Genomic DNA, 23,229 nt, shown 5'->3' with positions numbered 1-23,229 from the left:
CCATTCAGTTGTGGAGCTTAATGTCATATTTGGGTCATAGTCATTAGCTTTTAGAAAAGCACATTAACCAGCTCCTTTAGCGCAGAGAGCATGTGTGTATACTTCTTTGTATGCTTCACAATAACTTCCTTGCACAGTCAGTGCTTAATAAACTCCTGCTGTGGGTGATTCACTCCATTTTCTTCTTCCTAGCTGATCACTGGGCAAGGAGCTGTCTAAATCTCAAAATTCAATTTCTGGTCTCAACTTTGTATTTCCAATGTGAAATGTGTGGAGTTTTCCCTGGTTCAGACCAGAATATGACTTCAGCCTTCTACAAGCTTACATCAGTCCAGAATACTGTGCCAAATCTGCATTGCAGTTTCATGATAAATGTCACTTCATCTTGGGTTGCACTTTAAGAGTAAAATCATATGCAAAGCCATATTCATGCAGCAGTTCCTGGATGGCTACTTCCATGGCCTCTGCCATATCTAAGGAGTTTGAAGACTTTCCCAGATGTCAGAAAATTTATTCTGACAACAGCTTCTAAGTTCCATACTGCCTCCTTAATCATGGCTGCACAGGCTAGATTGACTAAGACTGGACCCATTGTGTAAGCCTGTTTCTACACATGAGTGATGGGAAGTGGGGTCAGACAGGGCACCACCCACTGTTATACAGGCCACCATAACATCAGGGACTAGTTTGAGTATATTGCTGAAGTTTGGGAAGAAATTTTCTTGCCAGAGCTAGAGCTTCTAAGGGCTTAAGTGATTTCTTCCCTTTTTTGGTATAAAATCCATGAAAACTGCATATAGAATTTAATGTTATTCTCTATGCTCTTCCTATAATAGCATAAAAAATGCTTTGCTCAACCATGATATAAGCAAAAGGCACATTGTGATTCTGTAATGGCAGTAAATAACCAAGTAAGAGTTGAGCCAGCATCTTACAAACAGACAAATGGCATATGGTTTGTACAGTTTTCTTTTCAAAGAAGCAGAGAAGAAATGGTATCTTTGATACTATGCCTGTTTTGATAGAAGCTAAGGGTTTTATATACAGGGAAGTTGCAATAAATTATTTCAGAATTCCAAGCTACTTGGATTGAGGGATTATTGCTAGCTAAGTTCTAGAGGGCTATTTGATGAAGCCAGAACTCCTGGGGTCCTAACTGGTTCAAAAAGGGGACTGCAACAGCAAACAGTAGGCAACTGGGAGGCAGCTGGCTTCAGTGTGTCTCCACAAACTAGTTGAAAAATGGAAAATGTCAGTCCCTCATGTAGTTCTTTTCTCAACATGACTCCCACAAACCCACAAGCCCGGCCAATTTTTTTCTTTACCCAAAATACTATTTTAGTTGTTTTTATCAAATTGAGTGGCTGTTTTGGTGTCACTTAGCTACAGCTTCATTTCTAGAACAAGAAAGGTACATGTTCAGTCCAACATCACCCCCTACTGGTTTGCCATTAGAGACCAGGAAAATGTGTGATAAATCTCAATCTTCTCAAATTATCTTTTATTTTTCTTTAAAACATTAAAACATCAAGTACCCTGCTCTCTTTCATGTCTGTGAAGAAGAATTACCTTCTCAATAGCAGGATGGTGCCATCCTATCCATCCCTCTATTAGGTACTCACGTAAGCCTGTTGATTCCATCCGAGAAGCTGTGTTCACAGTGTCTCCAAACAAGCAGTATCTGGGCATGGTGAGGCCCACCACTCCAGCAACAACCGGCCCTGTAGAGTAGCAGGGGGTTGGAATTACAGTCAACAGGTACGTACCCAATGCTAATAGAGGAATGGTACAAAGAGGAAGGAATGTATCTTTGTAAAAGAATAAAAGTTGCCATCATACAGCTCTGGGAATCTGAAGAAAGACATAATGAGTAATGAACTCTTTGCCCTACAAGAAAGCAAATTTATAACAGTGCAGACATGACTGCCCTTCTGATTTGTACCTTTGTTCCAAGTAACAGTTACACTCGAGATGCTTATATCTGTCAACAGGGACAAATAAGTATCAAACCCAAACCAGAAAGGCCTGGACAGGGACTCAGGGTCCAAACATGTTTGTTGTAAGGAAAAAAATGTAATTTTTCTCATGCCTTAGCGTTGGAAGAAAGACTTTCATGGGTTTATCTGGCTCCCAAACTGTGTCTATCAAGAGAATTATTCTAAAAACAAATAGAGTTCATTTTCAATTGTCTGTGTTGGGGCATGGAAAAGCAGTATGTATAAATAATCAAAGAATATTTTGCATTTAGAATTTTTTTGTTCTTACATTTTAATATGGCTGTGTTAAGTGTTCAAGGTAATTGAGAAAACTTCAGCAGCCATACTGAAAAGTCAGTTTGGGAGTATCCAGAAAGTTCTTCACCTTCACCTTTCTGGTTTCTGCTCTGATTTTTTTTTCCTAAAAAGAGATGGGGGTCTCACTATATTTCCCACGCTGGTATCAAACTCCTGAGCTCAAGCGATCCTCCCACCTCGGCCTCCCAAAGTACTGGGATTACAGGTGTGAGCCACCATGCCTGGCTTTCTGCTCTGTTTTTATGGCTCAGCACCAAGGAGAATAAAAAAGAAAAGTAACACGTAGTCTTAGTTCTCCAGGAATTTATAGTCAAATTGAAGAGAAGATACTATCAAAGAGGAAGCAATTAAGCAGTAACCCAAGACACCATATGGCTGAGGCAAGAAGCACAGACAGAAGTGCTATAATAGTTCAGAAAATGGGGGGAGGTGCTTATTAGGACCTGACTCAATCAAGAAGGGTCCAGTGGAGAAGGTAGGATTTGATCTAGGTCTTGATGGGTAAGTAAGATTTGAACAGTGGAAAAGAGACATAAATCAAAGGCCTGTGGTTGGGACTGAACATGTAATTTGGGAAGCTCTTAGAGAGAACAGTCTGCCTAGTTCACATGGCTCGGGAGAAACTGGAGACAAGGTTGGATTAAGTGGGTTGTACAAGATGGAAGATCTTGAACCACTAGAGAATTTTGAGCAAGGAATTACATGATCTTCTTTCTCAGATCAGTATATAAAATGCACTGAAAGGGGAAAAAGTAAAACCAGGGAAAACCTTTAGATGGCTGCTGCAGTAATCCAAGCACAAGGTACTCAAAAGGAGGCAATGATAAGAAGTGGATGGCCACGAAGTAATAAGAGAGACATAAAAGAATCAACAGACTTGTTGGCTGTCTGATTGACAACCATGAGAAAATTGCCATGGGCTTGTGAGTTTATGCTGATTTGTGGAAAAAGATGACTTGAAGTTTTAAATATGTTAAATTTGAAATAATGGTGAACGCTTCAAGAAAATGTAGGCTGAGGGGGGTTGGAAATGTGAAACTGAAGCACAGATGACAGATGAGGGCTTTTCTCTAAAAGAAAAAATCAAACACCTGCTATGTGCTAAGAACTCTGGATACAAACATGAGTAAGATATGCTTCCTGCCACCAAGGAGCTTAAAGCCTAATGGAAGGACAGACAAGGAAACACAGATCATGCTGATGACTATGAGAAGGATGGATGGTAAGGGGCAAGAGTGGAAGCAAGAAGATGCTATTGCAGTGATCCAGGCGAGAGATGTTGGTGTCCTAGGCTTGGGTTGTGAGAGTGAAGAAGAGACAAGATAGATCAATACATATTTAAAAGGTAAAGTGTTCAAGACTTAGTAGTTAGTTGAATGTTAAAGGTCAGAGTAAGGGAGGAGTCAAAGAGAATGACTCCCAAGACTAACTGGAGAAACTAGGTCAATGGTGGTACCACCAACTAAAATGGAGAATAAATATGAGAAGAGCAGGAAGTTTGTATGAGTAAAAAATAATTCTGTTTTAGATGTGTTGAGTCTAAGGTCCATGTGGAACATTCAGGTGGGCATATCAGCAGGAAGTTTGATATAGAAGGCTGAAGCTTAAGTGAGAAGACTGCACTAAAGCTGTGGAGTTGGAAGTCATTAGCGTACAAGTGGTAGTTAAACCACAGGTATGAATGAGATCACCCATGAGAGTATGTAGGAGGAGAAAAAAAGTGCATCATGACAGAACACTGGAGAATACCAATATAAGGGACAAATAGAGACACAGACTGTGGTAGAAAATGAAAGTCAGGTTGCTGTGGGTTGAGTAATAAATTAGAGGTGATACATGCAGACAGCAAAGAGATCACAAGACTGAGAGCTTTGCAGAAAATGTTAGAGAACAGGAAGAGTCAAGAGAACCAGTAAATAAAGTGCAAAGCAGCATTCACAGAGTGAGGAGCATGTCATAAAAGCCAATTGAGAAGCGTTTTAGGGAGGCTTGTCATGAATTCCAGATGCCGCAGAGGTAAAGGCAGACAAGGATTGGGGAAAGTGGTGAGAACTGAAGTCAGATTGCAAAGGAGCTAAGGAGGGGCTGGACAGTGAAGAAATGGCACAGTGGATGTCATTCATTTTTTTAAAGAAGTTTGGTAGGAAAGGGGTAAAAAGGATGGGGGAAGGAAAGGAGCCTAGAAGAGCAGAGCAAAGAGAAAAAGGTAGGGAGTGGATACAGAAGCAAGAGGAGCTAGTAGGTAATGAATATGGGAGGAAAATAGTTCCGAAGTTGGGATTTTAATTAATTAAATGAATTATCCTAACTACAAGATACACTTGTTGATTTTATAGCATAGTCAAACATGGAAATATTGCCTCTAACCAAAATGGTAGATTAAAAGGGTTTAGTACCTGGAACAAGGAGCTGCTGCCCACTGTGTTAGTGCAGGTACTGGGAGGAGAGTAAACTTGGGTAGGCATAAAGGAATTATGCAGCCCTGGACACCTAGATAATCCAGTGGCCAGGGATCAGTGGAGAGCTATCCTTTTCCCTTTCTTTTTTAGTCTTCTTAGAGGCACATGAGAATGTTTCCTTACTTTAACTGGTTATTACCTGAGTGCAGGCCAATTCGAATTCGGACTGGCACCTCTGGCATGTGCCGCATCTTGAAAGTGCCCACGGAGCTCAGGATATCTAAGGACATGTTTGCAATCTCAGCTGCATGCCTACTGCCATTCCTCTTCGGGAGTCCTGAAGCCACCATGTAGGCATCTCCAATGGTCTCTACCTGGGAATTAGGAAAAATAGAACTAGCAAACAACTTATTTGTGCTTTTTTTAGCACAGAGCTGTAAGGGTATAATGGAGGCCAGGTGGTTTTGTTTTAAAGTGAGAAAGGCAGAGAGGGACTGTCAATGATCCACAAGTCTGGCTGCATGTTAGAATTGCTTAAGGAGCTTTACTAAAAATACTGAAGTCTAGGCCCCACACCAAGAGATTCTGAAATGAGTATAGCTACCTCATAGGCTCCTGATTGACCTTAGAAAAATACCAGGCTCTGAGACATTTGTGGGGAAGAGAAAAGGGAGATTTCTAGGACTGTCCCTAGGGTGTCCATGGGGGAGCATCTTAGGAGAAGGTGGCTATGATGCTTCCCAGCAAACGTTTCTATAGATTATTTGGGGTAAATAAGCTAGGGTAGCCTTAAGGAAAATATAGGGAAAGGGAAAGGAAGAACAAGCCTGTTCCCTCTGCTTTGCCTTGCTAGTATGATGAAGTTAGTTTTGCTGGCCTATTGGGTATAAGAAATTAGTCTCTTCCCACCAGTTACCTCCTCCTCTCCTACTACTACCTCCCTGAGGAGCAGCAGTACTGGCCCTCAACTGCTTTGCAGGGGATGGTTAGGGCTGGACACTTGAAAAAAAGGGAAATCTGTGCTCCTCGCCTTCCCCACAGAAGTGTGCTCACTGTTTTAGATAACCAGTAAGTTGAAACTTTTCGGGTAAATCCAGAAAATAACTAAGCTGAAGGGACTTTTTATGAAATGTGCCAGTCAGACTGTGTTACTACAAGTTTGAATCCAGTTAAAACCCATGTGTTCCTGGAGAACTGCACCCACAGAATACAACAGTTAAGAACATGAAACTCTGAAGTTATACCATCTTGGTTAGCATTTAAGATTCAACACTTGCAAACTGTGTGGCCATGGGTAAATCACTTAATCTCTCTGTACTTCAGTATCCTTATCTGTGCGATAGTGTTAATGATAGTAAAAACTTCATAGGGTTTTCCAAGGAATAAATAATTTAATATATGTCAAAGCATTTAAAACCTGCCTATTAGATAATATATATTTAGTTCAAGCTATCACCATCATCATCATCATCATCATTATCAAATAGGTATGTCTCGAAACTAGCCTTGGAACTGTGGGTATGATTCAGCTCCAGAGAAAGAAGTTTAGCAATCAGTAATAGGCTCTTCATCATGAATTTCTATAGCCAATAACAATGATCCTTTCAATCTATAGGACTTTCTGCCTCAAAATGTTTCCATCCAAGGTCTCCCTTACCTTGTGCAATTTGAGGAATGGATACCTGCCCTCACGTAGGCATGCCAGCCTGCACACAGGAGGGAAGGATTACCATGTAAATGCTATATGGAAGGGGAAAGTCAGTGGCTGGCCATTATCAGAGATTAGTGGTTGACCCTTTAGCTTTGATGAGTCAGTCACCCAGGAGGCCGCAAGGATATGGATGAGGAGATTAGAAGAGCAGGGAGCATGGGCATGCATGGTCTTGGTGTGCAGACTGCTGTGGAAAATTGTGGGTTGCTGTGGAAATTATCAGTCAACATAAGGATGCTGAGAGGGAAAAAGAGGTTTAGAAAGGGGTGCGATTAAGATGCAGATAGTGGCAGGAGAACTGAAACGGAATCACTAACTTCATAATTCTATAGTAGCCCTCCATTTCAGATTATCCATTCCATTTCAGATTATCAAGTACCAGGGGGCGTGATTCAAATTTTACAGGTAAAGAAAATGAAAATACAAATGAGTTTGGTCATTTGCTGCTGGTTCAATTTTTATTTCCTTTGCACTGTGTCATTTTTAATAAACAGGGCTGAAAAAAATAAATTTCACTTTTGGATTTATATAGCCTTGCTCTGTTCTGGGAACAGCCCATTAACTCCCTACTGCAACCATTAAGTACCAAAATATCTAATAGCCTATTGGTAAGACCCCCAACAATTGTCTGAACAGAATCAGCTGGATTGATTAAACTGGTAGCTGTGTTACAGCCCACGCTGAATCATCTTTGATTTTAGTTTCAACTGAATTAGCTTTCAGTGATTTGTTTTTCTCTTCAGGCTGCTTGAGTTCAACAAGTTAAGACAGGTACTCTGATTCCATGGATTTTTCCTGCATCGTGGTTTCCATGTGTGCTTCTTGATTAGCTTGTAGCTCCTGCTGATTGACAGGTATGATGTTTATTTCTGAGCCCTATTTAGGTGGCGTGGCCTAGCCCTGAGGCTCCCTATCTGACCTGAAAAGGCCCTGTCTAATCTGAGATAAACACACTTTCTTGTGTGTGATTTGAGAGCTAGAACATTTCAGACTACTGTGAAGAATCCAATGAATGGAGCTACTCATTCTCCAGCTCTACTTTGGTCCTGGGATAGAGAAGCTGTCTAAAGTTTAGGATGCCTGGGGCATCTTTCTTCTTCAATAAGACAAGTATCCATGATGCAGACAATGTAGAAATGTCCCTGCACAGCTTTGAGATTTTTAGTCATGTTTTGCCTAGAGACAAGACAACATATGTAAACAAAGGTAAGGAAGCATGGCACCAAAATTAGTCAATGTAGTCATTTTGCAAACTCTAATAGAGTGACAATTCACAGGCTGGAGGAGTGAGAGAAGGTGGGAACAGGGGCTTGCCACCCCGCAATTAATCACTTCCCCAGACCTCAGACCAATAGGCAGCCTTTCAGTTACCCTGTAGCAATCCCAAAGAGCCTCGAGTCTAATATTTCTCTGCTGTAATGCCAAGTTCTCTCCTGTATAAAACAGTACCTGAAGGAGGAGACCAAATTTTTATAGCATGTATTAGATCTACACAAACCTTACCAAGAACTCTGTAGCAGTCACCAACTATGGGCAAAACACCAATACTTCCTCTTTATCCCCTTCAGTGCCTAGTACAGTACTGCCTACACTATGAGTACTCAGCCACTGATGTGCAATAACTCTCTTGGTCCCAACATCTTCTTAGTCCCAATTCTAGAAAAAAAGTTCAAAAGAAATCTGACTGGCAATCTTTTGTTGGGTTGAAAGTTGTTATTTTGTAAATTGGGAAATTACATGCATTCTACCTGGCTTTCATTTCCAGTGACATACCAAGGGAAGGGGTGTACTATTTAATTTTTTATTCCTAAATAACAATATTCCATAAATTTTATTCTTCAATTTTGGAATACACATGGATGGGCCTCATGTAAAAATTTCACTATGGAATATATTTTCCTGCTAATTAACCTACCTTGTAGACATCATGACTGCCAATTATTGCATCAAATAGTGTGTATAGGTCATTCAGAAGATCCACCACCTCAATGGGCTCACTCATGGCTGAAATGGTTGTGAAGCCTACAATGTCGCTGAAGTACAAGGTGACCAAGTCAAAGCCCTCAGGTTCAACTGTGCAGCCCTTTTTGAGAGATTCAGCAACTGATCTGAAAAGCAGACACAGCTATTCCTAAGATGACACTGGTCTCCCTTCATGCCACATCCACCTGCTAAAAATACACCAAATAAACCTCTAAAAATCACTGCTAATAAATGATGAGGAAGAAAGTGTTACATTGATGAAAACATTAATTCGTTCATTTATTCTACATGTAAGTTTTAAGTGCTTACAATGGGTCAGGAACTATGCCAGGTGCTGGAATACAGCACTGGGTGAACCTGGTCTGTGCCTTCATGTGGAGGTTTTTCAGCTCTCTAAACGCCTAACTCAGACACCTGGGGAATGCTCCCAGGTGACTGCCCTTTCATGAGGCTAGTTTCCTTAATTATCTCCTAGAAGATCACGTTACAACATAGTAAGTAAGGTGCCCTGGAAAACTTGGAAATTTTAGCAACAGATAAGGTTTTCAGCTAAGAGAGGAAAGACCTGGAAAAACGACCTTGCTACTTTCCTCTAGGAGCTCAAAGAACTGCTTTCTTTTAATCAGTCAACCTCCTAGGAAAGTCACGAAGTGATATACAGAAAACTCAAGGCACAAAAACTTAAATGACCAGCATGATCTACAGGTAGTGGAAATTAGGATGTGTGCTCTGCTCCCTTGGTTTCCAATTTTACTTTGATTTGAAGGTGTGACTCAAGTCCACTAGAGGGTGCAGGACAAGGGGAGGGAGCAGTTAGTTGATAGGTAATATTTTTTCTTTTTCTTTTTTTTTTTTTTAACATAACACACTGTTATAAAGATTCACACTCCTCAGGTGTTCTCACATACGGCGGTAGCATCTGTGTTAGAAGCTTTTCCGTTTTCTGTTTTTCAATTTCCAGCTCTTCAGTCCGCTCCCGAATCAAATCTTCCAAGTTGCTAGAATATTGCTCCAACATCCGAAGCATAGAATCAATGATATTCGTCTTCTTCCCTTTATTAAAAGTTTTAAACTGGAAGTAAAATAGAAAAGGGAACCAGAAAATGCTTATTCCTCAAACTCAGAGATGATGGAGCAGGTCCCCTTATCACAAATCCATTCCACTAAAATGCCAGGGCAGGAAAGGTGAACCCAGATATAAATAGGAAAAGTCACCACCCATCCTCACTGTCACCCTGACCCATTTACAGGGCACTTCCAGTGCACCTCTGCCCCCTCCCCATCCCCGCACACCAGTAGTTCTTCCCCTACACTTCTGGTTCTTTCAAGCCTGAGCAAAAGTGCTCTGAGCAGGCTCCTTCAGTTCTGAGATGCTATTATATGCATAGTAGCCACTTCTAAGACAACAGGATTTGGTCTTGAGCCCAGGCCAGTTGTGTGTGAGGTAAGGGGAAAGAGGGCCGAAAGTGCCGTTTTACTCTTCTGGATCATCAGTCTACTAACTCATTCTTACCCTCAAATGCCACTGTGTTGCCAGTTTTTGAACAGTGAGAGGCTCCTTGACCTCTTACAGAGGGCTCAAGATCCACATGATAAAATCAACCCCTATTTCTTACCACGGAGGTCCAAGAATAGGGGTGTCCTCTAGCACCTGTCCTTCGGTCAGTCAGAGTGATGTAAAATTCAACTGATTTTGCCCCCATTCTATGCCCTAATGCCTTAGAGATGCCTGCATGTCACGAATTTTCAATATGCCTTTTTGGGACCTTGTCTATCTACAGTAACAGGGAGCTAGGCATAGTATTAGAATCATGAAGGGTAGCCCCTCTATACTGTTATAGTCAACGTGCACATGACTGTGTTCACAACAACAAAAAATCGGAGGCAGTTTTGCTAAGCAGACATCTAGGGCTCTGTCCCAGTGAACCTTTTATATATAGCTGGGCCACACATGCTCCACCTAGCACCCAATGCCCCAAGGCCAACACTAGGAGTTTCCCTTCTGAGCCTGGTTCACATCCGCAGGTTCATCAAAGTCCTGGGGATAACCTTGTAGCCAGTTTAGATCCTTTGGGCTCCCCCTATTGCCTAACCCAGGGAACCTCCCTCTCCTCCTCCTCCCACTTAAGTGTTATTAACTGCAGGAAGTTAGGAGGCTAGCCTTGTCATCAGACAGCCTAAACTTCCACTGAAGCATTTTAGTGAGGGCAGCTATAGCAATGTCTTGTTTGAAAGTCTCATGATGTACACTCCCCCTATCTATCACTGGCTTCTCTGCTGCCTTCTGAAATAACATCTCTAGCATCAACACAGGGGCAAATGCTCTTTCTCCTGCCTCATGGTAAGGTTTCAGAAATTTGACCTTCATGGTCCTTCGCCTTTTCCATACTATTGAACACCTGTTTGAGTGTCCTCAAGAAACTTAGCCGGGCTAATGGAGGCATTGTTAGCTGGGGACACGGATGACTTCATAAGCAGGGCCCCTCAGGCTTTCAATTCAACTCTTTCTTTCTTTCCGCCTCAGATACCTGCCACTCATAAAGCATCTCAGTGCTGTACTCCAGCCAGGCACAAAAGCCTCTCTGCCAGAGCTGACACAGCACTCATGGTGAGCACCCTCAGTTTTGGTGTCCTGTAATTTCAACAAAGCCTAAACCGCATGCTCCAATATTGGAATTGCACCTTAGTTTCCACAGCAGGGCCCACTCTGTCCTTTCCTTCACTCCCCTTTCAATCTCCACCTCTAGGGAAAGAATCACCCTCTTTAGAAATTCAGTATCTTAAGGAGGAAGGTTATCGCTTTTCATGTACCCCATTGCCTGGGAACTTAAGGAATTTCCTGCTTTTGCACGCCACATTTGCACTTTCTCTTTCTTCCATCTTGAACACCAGAGTTGAATACCAGAGTTGAATACCAGAGTTCTCTGGTATCCCCAAAGTAAACATGGCTCTGTGAGAAGCCCCATCTATTCCATGATACCCATCATCTAATAGTTTCAATGCCATTGCCTTACAAATGCCTAATGGTTCAATTCCATCTCTGAAAGGTTGATTAGGTCAGATTGTGGATGGTCAGGAACAGAGCTTCAGACACAGAAGAACACTAGAACCAATCTTTGGGCTCTTGGAGGATGTGCTGATGACACTCCAGCACCAAGAGCCTCAAAGTAGCCACTCCCAGGCTGTTTCTCCGAGAGGAGTGCCCTTCCCCCTTGCAAGAGGTTCCTTCCACAATATGACAAGGACCAAGGAGTTAGCCTTGTGTAGGTTGACTTCAGGAAGGCTCCTGGGCAATGATAAGATTCAGAGTCCTTACCTGGTTAAATATTTCATCAAACGTTGGTCGTTGTTCTGCAGCCTCAGCCCAGCACTGCTTCATCAGCTGGAGACATTCTGGAGGGGCATGCTCAGGAGGAACTACTGGTCTGTACACAGGAGGAGGCTTCTTAAGTCTGTTTATGATTTCTGTCCAGATGCAAGAAGAGAAAAGTTTACAAATCATGGAAAAAAGGACCAAGATTTGGCAAAGATAACTGACTTTTAGCCAAGAATGGGGGTAGGTTAGCAGATAACACAGAAGGGCCATCTCCTTTGCTCTCTCCTTAGGTGACCTGAATATAGATTATATTTGAGCAAAAGCTGCATCAGGCAATGGGGGAGGAGTGAGATATTAATCAGTTGGACTCTTGGTATCATTTAGGCGCAACTTTATTCTGTTTCTGCTAGGTTTTAGATACTGCCTATCTGATGTCAACTCTAATGCTCTAACTTCAGTGACCTGGCTCCCCTCACCCATCCCCAATCATCTAAGCCATCCAATCCCCACAATAGACCCACTTAACTTTCCTTACAAGCCCAGGCCCAGCCCAGGTCCAGGTCTCTACCTTGTGTCTAGGCAAAGGGAATTAAGAACTACAGTAAACAGTTCAAGGCCTCATCAAGATCCTCCTGGTTGATGGTCCATGAACTCCACTTCCAGTAGAATATTTCCTATATACCGGTAATGTGCTGAATACTTTGCATGCATTATTTCACTGGATTCTCACATACAAACAGGTGAGGTAGGCACTCTTATTTTAATTTTATAGCTAGGGAAACTGAGACATGAAGAGAGTAAGTAACTTACCCAAGGTTACATGGCTAGAGAGTGATAGAGTTCAAATTTGAACCCAGGCAATCTCAATCTGTTACACTGTCCTGCTTCCAAATGTCTCAGACTTCAACTGGGAATTCTTAGACTCCCTATTCAGACCCAACAGCCATTAGTGACAAAAGGTCTGGAGCAGTCACACTGACCTTTTTACAAAAAGAAAACTCCCTGGCAGCAGGGGAAAAAAATCGTTATCTCTCAATATTCCCAGCAACCCACACTGGGCCTCAAACTGATCTCTCTTCTTCCAACCTACCCTTCTCCAAACCTTTCCTAAAACCCAGATCTGGTCATGTCACTTTCTTGCTCAAAAGCCTTTTATGACTCCCCATCACCCACAGAGTAAAATCCAGGCTCTTGTCCTATCTCTTCAGGCTCATTTCTCATCTTTAGTCCCCTCCCCACCACCTCCAATTCTAACTTTCTAACTGCCACATCAGGAACCAAGCTTTGCTTGCCCCACCAGTGTGACCTTCCCATTCCTGAATTGGCTATAACACTCCAACAGTGCCGCTTTACCCCTGATACGAGCCCCTTGCCTCCATAAAAGAATTCCAGTTGTTGCCTCTGACTTCTCAGTTCCTTGTGACATCACACATTCCGTTCCTTTAACCCAGGTCAGGCTGTACCAGTAATGGTTCCTCCATTACAGCATCCTGCTCTCAGTACAACAGATTCCATGAGAATGTACTCCCTGAAACTTGACTGCCTCATCCATTCTCTGGCAGATGGAGTCTTTGTCCCTTTCTCAGAACACCATCAAGTTGAATGGGCCACCTCTCTGCTTAGGCACAGCATGATTCATGCACTTGAGGATCTCACAGTCCAATTGCAATAAACAGTGGCAAACAATATAAGTGCTCTAGCTGAGACAGGCACTTGTGAGTACAGAAAAGGCACCTGACCCACACTAAAGAAGGTTTCCCAGAGAAGGTGACATGAGTTGGATGAGGCAAGATTGGGAGGAGGTGGGAAAATTCCACCTCCTAGTATGTGAAAAGGCACAGAGATGGGAGAGACCATGATACTTTCAGGGCCCTGCCAGTCATGTGGTTTAGCTGGGATATAGAGGGTGACAGAAGATAAGCCTCGAGAGGTAGCTAGGGGCCAGATTGTGAAAGGCCTTGTATGTCATGGGAGGAGTCTCACCTTCACTTAACAAGTGATGAGGAACTGTTGGAGGGCTTTAAGTAGAGGAATGATGTGGAACCCTGAGTGGGACACAGCCTAGCTAAGTGGTTTTAGTTTTTCTTTCTTTTTCATTTTTAAAAGATTTTATTCTGAAAAAAATTAAACTTCCAGAAATGTTTTAAAAATAGTACAATTTCCTGTACACCTTCACTCAGCTTCCCCTATTGTTAATAACTTACAGAACCATAGTACAAAGGAAATTAACATTTGTGCAATAATATTACTAAGGTTCTTATTTGAATTTCATCAGTTTTCCCTTAATGTCCTTTTTCTGTTCCACAATCCAATTCAAGATCCCATATTGCATGTAATTATTGTCTTTGTCTCTTTCGGTCTGTGATAGTTCGTCATTCCTTTCCTGTCTTTCCATTCTTTCCTGTCTTAGATACTTTGGATTAGTCCTAGCCACTTATTTTGTAGAATGTCAGCTGGGATTTGTCTAAAGTTTTCTCATTATTAGATTGAGGTTGTATATTTTTTTTGTCAAGAATAACACCAAGGTGACATTGTGCCCTTCTTAGTGTATCATGTCAATGGGTATATGACATGGGTGTGCTGTATTACTGGTAATAGCTTATTATTGGTAATCTTGATCGCTTGCTTAAGGTGGTGTCTACAGGATCCTCTACTTGTAAACTCTATTTTTTCCATTTGCAATTTGTAAGTATCTTGTGGGTTCATACTTTGAGAATATACAGATATCCTGTTTCCCCTCAAAGTTTTGTCTACTGATTTTGTCATTATTGATGGATATTGCCTAATAGCCAAGTGTCTTGGTGGGAGATGAGGATGGAAGCCTGGGGCATGTCACAGGGAAACAGTGGTAGGGCCTTGACATCCAGAAGCATCATGAGGGATACTAAAATACTTGGCAGAGTGTCTCAAAGGAGTAGAGGGGACTGTGAAATTAAAAAGAAAAAAAAAAAAAAAAAGGATTGGCATCAGTCCTGTAGGCCCTTGGCTTATGTCACAGTCTGAAAAAAGACCAGCTTCCTGGGTGGGGGAATTTCTTCCAGATGCCTAAAGCTGTCTGGCTATAAGTCCCATCTGTACATAACTTGAGCTGCTTGCAGACTATCAGGCTGTTAGCACTAACACTCTTCTGGAAAATCATGACAGCCTGAGTTGGTCTGATGATCTCGGCCATGGTGGACCCCTGGGGCCCTTTTCTCACCTCCCGCTTACCTTGAGCAGGCAGATCCATCATGCAGAATGGGGCACCCCGGACCATCACTTCTTGCATGATGATGGCAAAACTGTAGACGTCTCCTGCAAAAGAACCTAACCTGCCGCCTCTTGGGGTTCTCAACAGTTCAGGGGCAGTCCACAGCAGCTCTAAAAAGAAAGCATTGTGTAATGAATGCAGGGAGGATTAACTGACGACATCTGCAATGCCCTTAAGGGCTCAGAGGGTACTGTTTCATTGACTGCCTTATATTTTTATTAGACAGACTGCCATGCTAGTGCCCCCCATCCCCCCAGGTCTGAATCTATTCTTCTAAGGAATTATGAACAGAGAAAACATACTACTCTCTCCACCCCAGAACCACGCAGGCAGACACAGCAGCAATGTGGGAAAGGACGCAGAAGCTAAAAGTATAGAAATTCTCTGGTGCTTGCTTTCTTGAGCCTGCAAGTAGCAGTTGGCAGGTTTCCAGGGAAAGGCAAGTGTGCTACCACACTGGTTGCCATGGATTTGTTGTTTGCTGAGATCTATATGTGTCTGGTAATTTGATTGTGCTGGGGCTAAGAGATTCACAAGTTGCTTTCTCTAGGTCTCCTCTAAAAGGATTAGAGGAACACCAACCTTCCTGTTCCTTGCAGTGCAAAAAGGTGCAACAATTCCTTCAACTCAGTTCTGCAAATATTTATTGACGGTCTACTAGGTACCACACACTGTGCTAGGTGCAGAGGTGGTGCCAGAGATGAATCAAACTTGAGGAGTTCACAGACCAGTAGGAAACACAGACATATGCACCCCTAACTGCAATAAAAGAGAGGGAATGATGAGGGCCACTATATAGTAAAGGGAAATGAATCCAGTAAAGGTCAAAGTCAAACACCCATCGTGTGCTCTGCTTCATTTCAGGCCCCATCAGGGACAAAAGACTATTTCTGCGTTCAGAGTTTATGGCAGCGAGAATGTCAGAAATTTTTCTTGGGGGGGCACTGTAAGCAATATATAAAGAAATGTAATTTAACAATAGAAATATGGTACTCAAAAGCTAGAAGAAGAGTGTTTTAGATTGAATTATATAAAGTTACCATTTCTGTGAATCAAAAACAGTTAGATATCGGCAATTTCATCAGGTTCAAACTAATAAAAAAAAACTGAGCTGAGCAAATTAATCCAGGAAGACTTCCTGGAAAAGTTAAATTTTAAATGTGCTTGTTAGGAAGGTCAAGGATGCAACTTTCTGGAGCTGAGAAGGTAAGGGCTTTTCAGGGAGAAAGAACAGCATGTGCAAAAGAACAAGAGGCAGAAAGGAGCAAATTGCGGCGGGGGGGCGAGGTGGTGGTAAGCAGATTAGCTTGGCTGAAGAGAAGCGCTCTGTTAAGGAATAATGAGAAATGAGAAGTGGGGTTGATGAAGTGGGGGAGGGCGGGTGGCTGGAAGAATGGCAGCAGAAGGTGAGAGGGCCTGAGAGCCAAATGAAGGCATTTGGAGTGAATACAAAAGGCAGTAGGGGTGCTGGAGCTGGAGAGGGATTTGATGAAAGCCCTGTTGGGGAAGATTAATCTGGCAACATGCACAAGCTGGATTGAAGGAGAGAGGCTGGAATCAGGGAGACCAGCTAGGAAGTCATTGCAGTTAGAGCAGGTAGTGAGGTGACAGGAGCCTAAATGGGGGTGGGAGTAGCAGCAGCAACACAGGGAACCAGAAACATTGGAAGGCTACAATGGAGAAAGCAGTGACAGGGCTAAGGATAGGCTCCCTGTGCCTTGAGAATGAGAGGGAGTTGGAGTAAACAACAAGGTGACATCTAGATAGTGAGGCTGGAGACAAACATCTGCTAAGAGTGAGGGTATCAGGGGGAAAGTAATGGCTAACTTTTCATCTTGTTAAATTTTGGGTATTGGGAAGAGAGTCCAAGAAACAAAGTACTATGAAATAGGAAGAAGGGTAAAAGGTGAGATATTATTTTTGGTTTGTTAGCAAAACCCAGGAAAGAGAACTCCACCATGGAAATTCTTATTTTCAGCCAATCCTGATCAAAATGGTGAAATAAGAAATTCCAGCTTCACCACCAATCATGCACCCATCTTCTCTCTTTGCTCTTTAAGCATCCCCAGCCTTTGTCCCCCAACCAGGCCCTTCTGAGCTTCCACCCACCATCCACTACTCACCTACACCCATGAAAGTCTCCAACACACTCACTATAGTGATTTTTGCCCCTATGTCTCCCTACCTAGGAAGATTTATATTTACAAATCAAACGGAAAACAATGAATGATAGTTTAATGACTGAATGTCAAAGGAATACATTTATGGTTGTGGGATTTTAGGCACCATGGTTTTGGAGAGGAGTGCAAGGGTGAATATTTGACAGCAAGAAAAATGGCATGTGGCTGCTTCTTTTTGACATCCTTTCTCCCTGCACATTTAAAAGCACAAGATGGAAAAAGAGAGCAAAACTCTCTGGTAAAAGCTGGGTGATTAAATACAATCATTACCAAATAGTATTTCCAAAGAGCACTTACATGTATGTTGTTAATGGCTATAATGAGGCTTTTCTGCACTATACTTACATAATTGAAAGTGGACAGTAATGAATACACTTACAACCCACCCCCATTTCCTCATCTCCACTCCAGAACCAAGTAAGAGCCACTAACTACCATTAGAGTTGAACTCTCAAGAAAACTAGAGAAATTACTTTGGCTTGTTTTTTATCTGCTGGAGCCAGTATTAACTCTGAGCTTTGCTAGGGCGATAGAATTGACTTTGGAGAGCTACTGCGGTATAGTATAAAAGAACACAGAACTGGAAGTCTAGAGACCTGAGTTCAAAATCTTAGGTTGGCCACTAAGTAGCTTACCTTTCTGAACCTTGGCTTCCCTATCTATAAAATGGAAGTTGAGTCAGATGACATCCAATGGCCTTTCAATTATAAGATTCTTTTAGCCTCATCATCTAAGGTAGGAAGACAAGTTCCTTTATTTCATTTTATTTTGTTCTTTTGTTGATTCAACAAATATTCTATCAGGAACTATGAAAGGCACTGAGAGAGGCAAACCTGTTTCCTGCCCCCACAGAGCTTGTAGTTTGGGTGGGGGGAGAGAAGGCTAATTGAATGAGTAATGCTAATGGACTATGGTCTCACAACAAAGTTCAGGGCCCTGAAGGATCATAAAGAGGGTAACCTAGCCCAGCATAGGGGTCATGGAAAGCCTCTTGAGGCAGTGGTACTTAAGTTGAATGCTGAAGAAGGAGTAGAATTTAGCCAGACCCAGAAGAGTATATGAAAGAGTGGGAAGAGAAGAGTGTCCCAGGCAGAGGACACAGCTTGTGTGGAGATTTGGTAGTAAGAGACAGCCTGGGGTAAATAAACAACTAGAAGGAGTTCAGCATGGCCAGAGCATAAAGACAGAGGGGGAGTGGTTAGTATGGGAGGTGAGCAAGTTCCAGGCCATGCGGGGCTCAGCTCGTAAACCATGTAAAGGAATTTGAACTTTATCCTTAGAGCAATGGGAAGCCATTCAATAGATTTAGGCACAGCTGTAACATGATCAGATTTGTGGTTTAGAAAGCTCCTTCTGGCTGCAGTGTGTGAAGAATGGACTGACCATCCATACTGCCACTGCAATTTGGAGAATGGAGTAAAATGATAAGAGGGAGAGACAGAGACAGAGACAGACAGACATAGTCCCCTCAGAAGCACAAAACCAGAAAAGAGAGTCCTGCAGCTATCTTTTATCCACCTTAAGACTAGATTTTCTTAAGTTTCAAAGCTGCCAATCTGGAAATTAAACGTAACTCTGAGAAGCTAGGCATTGTTGTTTGTTTGTTTGTTTGTTTGTTTTCGAGACAGAGTCTTATTCTGTCACCCAGGCTGGAGTGCAGTGGCACAGTCTTGGCTCACTGCAACCTCCACCTCCCGGGCTCAAGCGATTCTCCTTCCTTAGCCTCCCAAGTAGCTGGGATAACAGACGCGTGCCACCATGCCTGGCTAATTTTTGTATTTTCAGTACAGATGGGGTTTCACCATGCTGGCCAGGCTGGTCTCAAACTCCTGACCTCGTGATCTGCCCGCCTCGGCCTCCCAAGGTATTGTGTTTTATAGAGAATTGATTTTGACAGAATGCTAAGTACTTGCCATGTCTCCAGGATAGGGGTCAGACTTCAGAAAATCTGAATTTGAAGTCCTAGAACTGCTGCTAAGTCACTGCAGGTTTGGAGGAAATCATGAGTTTCAATTGTCTCATCTGTAAAAGGAGGGAATTGGACTAGACGACTCCCTAAATTTAATAACCCACAAGTCTTATAAAGAGCAAAGATGATACCACCAATGACTGGATTCTCTGTCTATGCATGTGTGTCTCCCTCTCTATGTGTCTTTCATTCTTCTTTTCTTTTATGTAGTAAAGTCAGCAGTTTAAAAACTTATGCCAAAGATAATTTTAAGAATATGGATATATGATGTAGTTTTGCATCTCTCTCTCTCTCTCTCTCTCTGTCTTTTTTGGGCTGTTTGCTTTTCTGTCTTTTTGTGTCACTATCTCTCTTCTTTATGCTTGCAATATTGGTTAAAACATTTAATGCCCACATTTCCTATATGTATTTCATCATGTTTGTTCTCTTTCTTTTTTCCTCTTTCTCTCTCTCATCTAGCTGCTCATTCCTCCCTGGTTCTCACCCACCCACCCTCCATCTCAGATTTCTCCTATTTCTTTGATCTGTTATGACTCCTACAGGCATTGTTTAGTGCTACCATTGGTGCACTAGACAGAAGACAAAAACACAAAATGGACATTGTTGGTGTGAACATTGATGATATGAACTGGAGTTATCTTATTACATCCAATTAAATTGGAGTCCAGAGACCACAGGAGAAAAAGAAAAGCACTTGGGGTACAAGTGTCTGCCCAGGGATAATCTTGCAAGCCAGATGCCGAAATGACCTTCTATAATCTTAATATCAGTTTTACCTAGTAGCTGATGAAACAAACTTCCATGACTCTAAGACTAGTTTTACCTACGGCCATCACTTACCAATCGGAGCTTTCCTGCTCCCCAAAACTTTGGTAGTGCCAATGAGTTTTCTTTAAAAAACATATATAACGTTTCTCTTTCCAATAGAACCCCCAACTTTTCTGTGTTCTTTGGACATACCAAGGACCACCCTGGTCTATGTGCATGCCACAAATTGAAATACTGTTTTCCCAAATAAAATGTTTCATTTAAAGATTTGTCTCTATATTTTTATTTGACTTTGAGACAGGCAATGGCTACTTATTCACTAGAAGGCCACAGTTCTGCCTGAAGCCTTCCCACATAACCCATAGAGCATTTATTTGCTGAGAGATCACTCCTCAATTCTTCCTCTCTGACAGAGACAGTACTGGTATGCTCTAGTGACATCCCATTCTAAAATGTACTTTGTGGGGGTCCAGCTTCCAAATTACCCTCCATTCAACTTGACAAGTATTTATTGAGCACCTACTGTGTGCCTAGTGCTCAGCAAGTTTTTCCAGGGACTGCTGGGGTCTCCAAACAATACAGCCTAATCCTGCCACAGCAGGAACTGAACATTATTACACTGGCTTTGTTCAGAAAGCTAGGCTGGGCCGAAGTTACAGCGGGCCTACTTCATTCAAGTCCCTTGGCTTGGAAATGAGTCTGGATTTTCAACAAAAGTGGAGAGTTGAAATCAGCCTGAGGCTTTAATTCAGTGCATATTTTCATTTGAACTTTGGAGTTACCTCGTGTGCATCAGAAGGGTACAATTCATCGCTTACCTTCCACACAAGATTCCCCTTCAGAGAGTCTCAGCATTTCTAAGATGTCGTTAAAGCCATAATCTGTCACTTTTAGTACAAAACGCCCATCTACCACACAGTTTCGAGACTTTAGCCTCCCATGAACAAACTCTCTGTGGTGTAAGTACTTCATGCCCTGTAGATGACACAACAGGATTTATTTAGCAACTCATTTAACTATTTTGTGCTTTTAATACCAATTTCTTAGATTGTTAATGGCGTGAGTTATTATGATCCAGAACTCAGCTGTTTTCTATGCAGGCAAAGTAAACCTTTGACAACATGAGTCAGTTTTCAGATCCCTTGTAGCTCCAAAATTTTATGTTTTGGTGAAGAATGTTATCTTGTGTGTACAGAGAATTACGTGTTACTAGGAGATTTATTAACATTTCAGATACAGAATACATCCATATACATATAATTGCCAGGAATTTGGAGAATTTCCCCCAGAAGTTCTAACCCACTCTCACCCATTATTGGCAAGAATGGAAACTGGGACAAACTTGTGCATGGGCAGTTTGGCAATAGCTATCAAAATTATCGAAATTTAAACTATATGTACCCTATGATCCAGAGGTTCTACCTCTCCTCCAGAGAAATGCTTGCATGTATACACAAAGAGACAAAGATAAGACGGCTTGTTGTAGCTTTGCTTTTATAATAGTATATAATTAGAAATGCACTAAATATCAATAAGGGACTGGCTAGAGTGTGATACATTCACACTAGGGAATATTCTACAGCACTTAAAAAGAATAAGATAGACCTGTATGTGGCTGACATAGAAACAACTCTAAGCCATCAAGTAAGTGAAATATAGTAATTGCAGAACTATGTGAGAGCATGTATATTTAACAAACAAAAAAGTCATCTATAATGCTATAATGCATATAAATACACATGAAATTAATTACAAGGTGGTTGCCAAATTGTTAGCAGTAGTTAACTTTGAGGGGGAGTATGAAGAAAGAGGGTTGAGTAAATGTATTTTTCTAATATATATCATTTGAGTTTTACATTTAATATATTATTTTTGTATTTAAAAATAGGCAACCAGAAAGAAGAAAGCTGTCTAGTACTGATCTCTGCACTTGCTTGGCAACCTTTACAAGGTATTCAAATGTGACCAAGACTCTCATTCAGATGGATTTATTCATTCTGCATATACATACATTTATATTCTAGTCCAGTCATTTCAGAACTTTGTTTGCTAAAAGTCCTTTTAAGTATCTGGCTCTTTTGCAGTGTGACACCCCTTTGTACTTGGAATTATTTTCACCCTGTGCTCTTGGATAGTCTGCACTCTTCAGTACTTCTGAGTAGAGTCTACAGTGGGCAAGATTCCCCCCATGTTGTCTAACAGTTGCTTTTCATTTATCATGGCCTTGAGAGGATGGTCATTTAGAGGCTCCTCCCTTAACTCACTGGGCTTAGCTTACAGTGTGAGCAGAAAAAGTACTAGAATAAGAATCAGGAGATTTGGATTTTATTATCAGCTCCACCACCTAATAGTTGGCTGAGAAATATTTATTGAGTACCTACTATATGTGCCAGACACTCTATAACAACGTGTACCTCATTTAGCCTCCCTGAGTCTCTGTAAAAGGAGGCTAATCACACCTATCTTAAAGGGAATTGGCATGAGAGAATGTCTTTCCCTTTCAAGGCCCCTGAAAAAGGATTAGGCTAGCAGAAAAAGATCAAGACTATGATCAATATGCAAGAAGCCCAAAAAGTCATTGATTATGCAGATCAGCCCTGTAAAAAATGCACATATACACAATTTGCATATCATTCCGTGGCATTCATGGGATCCCCAAAAACTCCTCCATGGGACTCATCTATGAACCCTACCTTGGCTGTCAGGAGTCTTTGGCTCAGAGAATAAAGGTGATCCTTGATAGATCCACTGGTCTTTTGGTTTTCCAGTGGCACTGAGTTCCACATACACAGCCATGGTGTGTAAAGACCTGTCACCTAGTTCTAGACTGAGCCACCATTTGGAATGGTGAAAACTAGGAGGTAGAGCTAAGTAGCACCAAATAATCTGGGAATGAGCACTTTCTCACATCCACAAAGCAGAGAAATTGGATGAAAGAAAGGACGGCTTAAGGCAGAAGAGTGCTCAATGACAACAGGAAGTAAAGAAAAATCTGGACCTCAAATTGGGGAGAGGACAGGCAAACCTTTTCTGTATCTGTATCATATAACAGATATGGACAAAAGAACTGTGAGAAGGGTGGTGGGGGCAAAACTTGGGAAGGAAAGTGATATGGTTTCACTAGGTCCCCACCCATATCTCAACTTGAATTGTATTTTCCAGAATTCCCATGCATTGTGGGAGGGACCCAGGGGAATGTAATTGAATCGTGGGGGCTGGTCTTTTCCATGCTATTCTCATGATAGTGAATAAGTCTCATGAGATCTGATGAGTTTATCAAAGGTCTCCACTTTTGCTTCTTCCTCATTTTCTCTTCCTGCTGCCATGTAAGAAGTGCCTTTTGCCTCCCATCATGAACC

General features: G+C 41.9%; 1 protein-coding gene across 1 annotated transcript in view; it reads right to left on the bottom strand.

The window, feature by feature from the left end:
• GUCY2F (guanylate cyclase 2F, retinal) overlaps positions 1 to 23,229 on the bottom strand; it is a 105,745-nt gene that overhangs the window by 10,832 nt on the left and 71,684 nt on the right. Inside the window, exons 10-16 of the mRNA XM_011984530.1 lie at positions 20,689 to 20,845; positions 14,914 to 15,063; positions 11,704 to 11,852; positions 9,296 to 9,459; positions 8,320 to 8,512; positions 4,893 to 5,067; positions 1,623 to 1,721 (exon numbers count right to left, since the gene is read on the bottom strand). Of these exons, the coding sequence (XP_011839920.1) occupies positions 1,623 to 1,721; positions 4,893 to 5,067; positions 8,320 to 8,512; positions 9,296 to 9,459; positions 11,704 to 11,852; positions 14,914 to 15,063; positions 20,689 to 20,845 (1,087 nt within the window). The remainder of the gene's footprint in view (positions 1 to 1,622; positions 1,722 to 4,892; positions 5,068 to 8,319; positions 8,513 to 9,295; positions 9,460 to 11,703; positions 11,853 to 14,913; positions 15,064 to 20,688; positions 20,846 to 23,229) is intronic.

This window comes from Mandrillus leucophaeus, unplaced genomic scaffold, assembly GCF_000951045.1.
Source record: "Mandrillus leucophaeus isolate KB7577 unplaced genomic scaffold, Mleu.le_1.0 Scaffold269, whole genome shotgun sequence".
In the NCBI taxonomy this organism is placed as follows: Eukaryota; Metazoa; Chordata; class Mammalia; order Primates; family Cercopithecidae; genus Mandrillus; species Mandrillus leucophaeus.
The sequence above is the reverse complement of the archived record's forward strand: the minus strand, read 5'-3'. Positions and strand labels throughout refer to the sequence as shown.